This window comes from Dendrobium catenatum, unplaced genomic scaffold (assembly GCF_001605985.2).
Source record: "Dendrobium catenatum unplaced genomic scaffold, ASM160598v2 fragScaff_scaffold_1449, whole genome shotgun sequence".
In the NCBI taxonomy this organism is placed as follows: domain Eukaryota; kingdom Viridiplantae; phylum Streptophyta; class Magnoliopsida; order Asparagales; family Orchidaceae; genus Dendrobium; species Dendrobium catenatum.
The window spans coordinates 1,732,084-1,740,187 of record NW_021319911.1 but is presented as its reverse complement, the minus strand read 5'-3'; the positions used below and the strand labels follow the sequence as shown (position 1 = coordinate 1,740,187).

Genomic DNA, 8,104 nt, shown 5'->3' with positions numbered 1-8,104 from the left:
TGCTATTGAGAAACTGGTTCTTAAGGTGCCACTAGCATCATGAAAATCTACTCGTTCTAAAAATGCCGAGAAGTCACCTAACTCTTTTATCAAGTATTAATATTTTTTTCCTAATATTGCTTCTTGGAATGTTAGAGGGTTTCATAATCTTGATAGAGTTACTGCTTGCAATAATATTATTAAAAATTTTGATATTAATTTCTTTAGCATTCTTGAAGCTTAAATTAAGTTGGAGCATGTTAATGATCCTTGATTCATTGTTCATCATAGACTCTTCAATCAAGAAGGCAATTTTTATAATTTTAATTTTTCTTATGGTGAAAGAATTTGGTTGAAATGAAATGCTTCTTATGTCTCTTTTAATTGCATTATGGCTTCTAATCAAAGTATTACATATATGACGTGTGTTTATTTTAATTGATATAAATATGAATAATAAAAAAAAAAATTTCCTTCCTTTACGGTTGACGCGTTTGGAATAAATTAAAAACGGAAATGTTCATTTTTATTGCGGCGTAGAGCTTTATCACCGCCATCCTTCTTCCAATTTCTAATGCGATTTTTGGGCTTCGTTTTGCGACGGCGATGGGCAATGTAAGAGCTCTCCTCCTCCTCCTGATCCTCCCCGTCCTGGTCTCCTCCTCCCGCTTTCTACTCCATGAAGAGCAGCCTCTGCACTCTTCAACCACAAGTAATCTATCAGCTTTTCCTTCCTTTTTATTTTATTAATCGATCTCCTTTCTCGGTTGGATGAAACCCTAGTTATTATTCCAGCAGCTCTTTACCTTTTTGTCTTTTCTATTATTATTATTGAGAATGATTATGATGGCTTTTATTGAAATGGGTTTAAGGAATCCATGCTTTTTTCAATTTCCATGTTATAAAAGCTCAGAAGAAATAGATTGTGGTAGAAATGAGGCATTGGGAGGTCTAGGGCTGGTCCAATTGTGAGTAAAACGTGAAAGAATTAGATTTGTGAGAAGAATATTTCTACAATCTTTAATTTAAATTGGCTACATACATCAGTTGTTAATAATTAATATTTTGTAAAAATGTGTAATGTTTTCCCTAATTTTGGATATAAGATTTTTAAAGAAAAATTTGTGTGGGGATTTCCTGAAGCTAGTTGCATTCGGATGGGTCTCATACTTGTTGGATTTGTATTGTGATTAGTGCAGGTTTTTGATATCATATAGCGATAATCTCAATATAAATCCAACGGTATGAACTCAATATTTTCCTTTCATTTAAGATCTTTGACCTAGATCTAGATATAAAATCTTCATCTAAATATAAAATTTAATAGGATTTAAAATATTTCATTCATATATATACATATACACAAAAATCTTTAGTAATAGGATGTCTTCACTAAAAATTAATCAGGATAGTTCTTTAATCCCTGGTATTTCCTCTGATGAGATGGTTATAAAATTTTAATCAAAATACATGGAACAATTTTATATTAAGATATTCTAACTACAAATTGATTAGGATTATTATTAAAGCTTTTGGATCTATGAGTACATAAATGATTAAAGTATTGCTCATCTGAAGTCAAATCAAAGAGTTTTGTGATCCAATATTAAAATTTTGATCTAAATATTTTGTCATATTGTTTTTCATATTTTGAAAGTTTTTCAATCAAATATAAGAATTTTAGCGTTTGATGATTGTGAAGTTAGCATATTTTTGCAAATATTCTTATTTTAATTTGAATGAGGTCATTTAGTTGGCATATGAGCAATTGATCATCTTGCTATATCTTAAATATTATAATAAATAAAATATGAAATGCCAATTTATTTAAATGCAAAGTTGAAAGGATGGCATCATGTTGCAGAATTCATAAACCCGAGTGAATGGTAAAGTTACAGAGAGATTATTCTGTGCAGTGTTTGGATGCATCCGGAGGTCAATCCGGATGTGCTACGGGTGACGTGGCACATCTGAATTGGCCTCCAGACACATTCAAACATCGCACGTATTAATTTTTCAAAGTTATGAAATTCATTAGCTTAGTGGAAAGAAAGTGGTGATGAATAAAGGCAAAAGAAAAAAAAAAAACAAAAAAAGAATAATGTACGTTAAATAATATTCTTTTTTTCTACTTAGTTGTTTAGCTTTACTTTCCAACCCAGAATTTAGTGTCTGGAAAAAGTTATGGGGGGGTGGGGAAAGCAATGTGCTTGGAGTTTCAGTCGTAATTTTTTTTATTTGGAAAGTACTTGATTTATTCACTTACATAAAAATGGCTTAAATATATTTTTGGTATTTTAGTTATTTGTGTTCTTTGTTTCTAGTAGTAGATGATTAAACAAAGCCTTAGGTGTCCCTACATGTAATTTTTGATGAGATTGACTTACCGCTCAAAATTTTTTGAACTAGAAATTTTTCTTCTAAAAAATTACTTTAGAAAACAGCAAGAAAGATGTCCCAATCAAAACCTTACTAATGATGCAACTTATTTTTGTTTGTGAATTGATTTTAATTCATGCAACTTAGACAAAAAATTTACAAATTAATCATTGTTGTGTCCAATTAAGGTTATGTTCAAGTGTTTGTTTTCTTCCATTTTATATATAATAATTAATAAAATAGGATAATTAATGATAAATGTATTAATATTTAACTTTTAGTAAATATGAAATAATAAAATAATATCAATCAAATAAAAATGAAAATAGGTAAATGTTAAACTCTGCTTCATTCAATCAGGTGTAGAGATGGAGGTCGATGAGGTGACTTGTGGAGCTGTTGAAAGTTGGTATATATTGGCTGACGTTTTGCAGAGAGATTAATTTGGCTAAATTTTAGTTAGTAATATTATTTAAATAAAAGCAATGCATAACAAAAAAAAATTAAAAAAGATTAAAACATGAAATTGATTCACATTTTCATGAAAATTCACTATTAAAGTATAAAATAGCATTTCATATTTTAAAACACTATTTCATTTTTTTTTTCACTTTAGGAGTTTGCTTTATTTATTTTTAGTATAAAATCTTTTATTTTATGAAAGTAATTACGACATGTTTTTATATAAATTTTAAACAATTTCTAATTATCTTCTTTGAAAACATTAACATGAATAAATTTTGCTGTCAAAATGTGAAAGTATTTTGTTTTGATGAAAATATGAATCAATTTTATATTTTTGATCCTTTTTATTTTTTAATGTGATGTTTTTGCTTATCATTGGCTCCTTATTAAAATTTTGTTAATTATTTTCTCCATTGAGTGACTGAAGTGGTGGTCTGATATAGGAGGTTATATGTTTTTCTTGAACTTTGATGTGCAAATATTTGATTAATTAACCATAAGGGCTTGCCGGCTTGCCCTTATGACGATATTCCAGAATAAAATAAATTCTATCTTATTGACATGAGACAGGACTATTTTTTGAGAATGTAGACATTTTTCTAAAATCTATTTTCATTTTCAAATCCATTTTAGAATACACTTTTCTGGATTTATTATAGGGATATTATTTTTATAAACAATAATATTAATTTTTTTTTTCTGTTATGTAAACAAGAATAATTAACTCTGACCTGGTATTAAGGTTGCTTAAAACCATGGCTACATTACTTGTATTTGTATTAAAATCCAAGCATCACTAATAGAGTTCATCATCTTTCATCTATCTACTTGTATTTGTATTAAAACCCAGTAGTAATATAAAGTTTCCTACAAATCCTGACTGTATTACTAGAGTTTGGAGAAACTCCAGCATTATATCAAGATTAATTGTTCTTATTTGCAATCCCTTGTATATTATTTTACTAGCAATCAATAAATGTTCTCTGAATATCATAATGTTCATGCTCGGAGTGGCTGAGGCCTTGAACCTCCACCAAATTCTACTTAATGATATCTTGCAACCCGTACTACTATCAAAGACTAACAAGAACCTTACTCTGACTATTTCATTTGCAGAGCAAAATATGGCCACTGCCATAAGGAAGGGCGGTGGCGGTGGCCATGGCGGTGGCCATGGCGGTGGCCGTGGCGGTGGCCGTGGAGCCCGTGGAGATAGTAATGGCTCTTCATCTTCATCTTCTTCTTCACCATATGGTAAAGCCATTCCCTTGATAACAGAGGGATCTGTTCTTCCGAAGAGTTTAGGTGCTTCTTCCCATAAGCACAAGCACAATTCAGCTCACAGTGGCTACAGTTTCTCCATTGCTACCTTGCTCATCGTCTCTGCGTTCTGGCTCGACTCACTGGCTTGTTTGTGTAGTTTTTAATATTAGAAAGAAATATGAAAGTATGATCCATACTAGGGAATCTACAGGAATATCTATATGGGTTTTCTGGTTTTTCTCATTACTTTCTTCTATGAAATACAGTGCATATATATATATATATATATATGGAATAATACAGATACATCGATTGGATCATAGTAAACCGAGAAGTTATAAAGCAGGGGTGTAGATGTTTTGTTCTGAAATTGCTGCAGAGAATAAGAGATTGTGGAGCAGACAAAACAGTTGAGTTGAAAGTGATTTGTTATCATTAAATAGTGAGGGACTGCATACTAACTTTATCAGGCACCTTCAAATTGATCAGCTAAGGTTGGATGGTTAATTTATCTCTAAGATAATGAAATATGATATTCGGCAATTTGATCATGGTAAGAAGCAAGGTAAATTATAACTGTTTTAAATTTCAATGTCTTTAGTTTTCATATGAAAAAAATGGATTGCTTGCGAGAGAGATTGTTGAAATATTGTCACAGTAAATGGGAGAGGGAGCTCAAGTGTCGATACGAAAATCTTTAGGCGGTTTTCTTAGCCAAATAAGTTCTGCTTCTATGGACGAGCGAGCTAAAGTAGTTTGCTTCTTTGTGGCCCAAGAAATGTGAGCCAGTTCAAGAAAAATACAGTATCATGTAATTGATTTGCGATCAATTTTATCCTTTGCCCAATCGACATCTGCAAAGGTATGGATGGCAAAGTTGCCCGAGTAGATAGGTAGTCCAAAATTCAAGGCACCTTGAATTTATCTTAGAATATATTTAAGTATAATGAAGTGCTGAATTTGAGGAGAATGCATGTGTTGACACACATGATTTACATCATAAGTAAGATCAGGGCGAGTTAATGTTAAGTATTGTAATGAACCAACATTGTGATGGTATAGGGATGGGCCTGAAAATGGTCTTTCAGATGAAGGCAAAACAGGTTGCTTGCTGGGCAATGGACTGAGTATGGGCTTGCAATCACTCATTCCAGCCCTTTTAAAAATAATAGTAGCATAGTTGTGTTGATGAAGAAGTATACCAGTGCTGATAGAGATGCCTGTAGGCCAAGAAAGTTAGCTAATGGACCCAGTATTTTCAGCTGAAATCTGGACAGCAAATGTGATAGCAGTGCTGACCAAGAAGCAGAATTATTGCCCTATCATCCACTTAGATCAATAGATACAATAGTTGATCTTGCTTTTCATTAATAAAGAGGAGGTGATTTAACAGCAATAGTACAACATGTAGAATCAATGGGTGAAGTAGAATGATGTAGAAGTCTGAAGATTAGTTTTGGTTTGAGATTACCTGTTTTTGGCCAAGTGAGCATAGGATATTCTATGGGAGATGGAGGAGGTGCAGGTATATATGGTGAAGGAAGAACAGGGGGAGATAGAGTTTACATCTAAAAGCAAGGTGGGAGTAGTTTCAATAATGTGATGATGCTTGCGTTCAACAATCCCATTTTGTTGGGGTGTATAACCCATTATTGTTGGAACTTTGAAGTAGAAGTCGATTGGTCTTCGAAGCCTTTATTTGAAAACTATGGGGAAGAAATAAGATTAAAATAATTTTTTTGTGAAGTTAGTTGATTAACATATAGAAGTTTATGTTTAAGTAGTGAAACAAAATAAAGAGCTTGCGTGTGGGGGTGGGTAAAATACCTCTACCAGATGCACCAATAAGCAAAGTGTGCCCATTACCTACAACTGTATTTTGAGTTCAAGTAATCAATCAGTAGAAATAAGTTGTGAATTCGGAGCAGCCAATGCTGTGAATGGTTGAGTTGGTGGTTGATATGACAAAACTGAAAGAATGAACCCATTTTAAGAGATCTGACATTCAATAGAAATGTTCCTACTACGACCACCATGAGCTTAATTATTTCTTCCACCTTTGAAGCCTAGTCTTCCATGATATTGTGTAAGAGGTATGTATCTGCCACGACCTTGACCTCGATATGCATTGAGAGCTTCTTGAGATTCAAAACAATCAGGAAGGTGAGTATCAGGCAGAGCTTCAACAACCAATGTAATCTCTTCACTATAGACCAATGTAGTTTGGTGTATATGGCGGTTTTGAATGTATGATATAATGCAGGAAGTCCATTCAACGTATATAAAATAACGATCTTCTGTGTATATGGAAGTTTATGTAGAATTTATGGCATCAACCTTAGATTTTATAAGAAACAGATATTGGGTCATGGACATATCTCTTATAGTGTCACACCGCAGGATCTATAATTGAAGAATTGCATATATTTTTCATTTTAGTCATTCAACTAGAGCTTACCAATTTCTTATTATATATATATATATATCCGAAGAGTTTAGGTGCTTCTTCCCATAAGCACAAGCACAATTCAGCTCACAGTGGCTACAGTTTCTCCATTGCTACCTTGCTCATCGTCTCTGCGTTCTGGCTCGACTCACTGGCTTGTTTGTGTAGTTTTTAATATTAGAAAGAAATATGAAAGTATGATCCATACTAGGGAATCTACAGGAATATCTATATGGGTTTTCTGGTTTTTCTCATTACTTTCTTCTATGAAATACAGTGCATATATATATATATATATATGGAATAATACAGATACATCGATTGGATCATAGTAAACCGAGAAGTTATAAAGCAGGGGTGTAGATGTTTTGTTCTGAAATTGCTGCAGAGAATAAGAGATTGTGGAGCAGACAAAACAGTTGAGTTGAAAGTGATTTGTTATCATTAAATAGTGAGGGACTGCATACTAACTTTATCAGGCACCTTCAAATTGATCAGCTAAGGTTGGATGGTTAATTTATCTCTAAGATAATGAAATATGATATTCGGCAATTTGATCATGGTAAGAAGCAAGGTAAATTATAACTGTTTTAAATTTCAATGTCTTTAGTTTTCATATGAAAAAAATGGATTGCTTGCGAGAGAGATTGTTGAAATATTGTCACAGTAAATGGGAGAGGGAGCTCAAGTGTCGATATGAAAATCTTTAGGCGGTTTTCTTAGCCAAATAAGTTCTGCTTCTATGGACGAGCGAGCTACAGTAGTTTGCTTCTTTGTGGCCCAAGAAATGTGAGCCAGTTCAAGAAAAATACAGTATCATGTAATTGATTTGCGATCAATTTTATCCTCTGCCCAATCGACATCTGCAAAGGTATGGATGACAAAGATGCCCGAGTAGATAGGTAGTCCAAAATTCAAGGCACCTTGAATTTGTCTTAGAATATATTTAAGTATAATGAAGTGCTGAATTTGAGGAGAATGCATGTGTTGACACACACGATTTACATCATAAGTAAGATTAGGGCGAGTTAATGTTAAGTATTGTAATAACCAACAATGTGATGGTACATGGATTGGCCTGAAAATAGTCTTTCAGATGAAGGTAAATCAGGTTGCTTGCTGGACATGGACTGAGTATGGGCTTGCAATAACTCATTCCAGCCCTTTTAAAAATATTAGTAGCATAGTTGTGTTGATGAAGAAGTATACCAGTGCTGATAGAGAGACCTGTAGGCCAAGAAAGTTAGCTAATGGACCCAGTATTTTCAGTTGAAATCTGGACAACAAATCTCATGGCAGTGCTGAGCAAGAAGCAAAATTATTTCCCATTAAGAGGATATCATCCTCTTAGATCAATAGATACAATAGTTGATCTTTCTTTTCATTAATAAAGAGGAGGTGATTTAACAGCAATAGTACAACATGTAGAAAGTAGAATGATGTAGAAGTGTGAAGATTAGTTTTGGTTTGAGATTGCCTGTTTTTGACCAAGTGAGCATAGGATATTCTATGGGAGATGGAGGAGCTGCAGGTATATCTGGTGAAGGAAGAACAGGGGGAGATGAAATTTAC

General features: G+C 33.0%; 1 protein-coding gene across 2 annotated transcripts; it reads left to right on the top strand.

Annotated features, from left to right (window-relative positions):
• The first annotated feature begins 474 nt into the window (after window positions 1–474).
• On the top strand, window positions 475–6,868 carry LOC110112657 (putative uncharacterized protein DDB_G0287183). 2 transcript variants are annotated; one of them, XM_020844954.2, is made up of 2 exons: window positions 475–691; window positions 3,940–6,456. In XM_020844954.2, exons 1-2 carry the CDS (start codon window positions 586–588, stop codon window positions 4,248–4,250), a joined length of 417 nt encoding a protein of 138 aa, XP_020700613.1. In that variant the 5' UTR covers window positions 475–585; the 3' UTR covers window positions 4,251–6,456. The 2 variants fall into 2 exon arrangements, with proteins under 2 accessions (XP_020700613.1, XP_028555943.1); XM_028700110.1 differs by lacking the exon at window positions 475–691 and adding an exon at window positions 6,586–6,868 and having other exon boundaries at window positions 3,545–4,128.
• The last annotated feature ends 1,236 nt before the right edge of the window (window positions 6,869–8,104 follow it).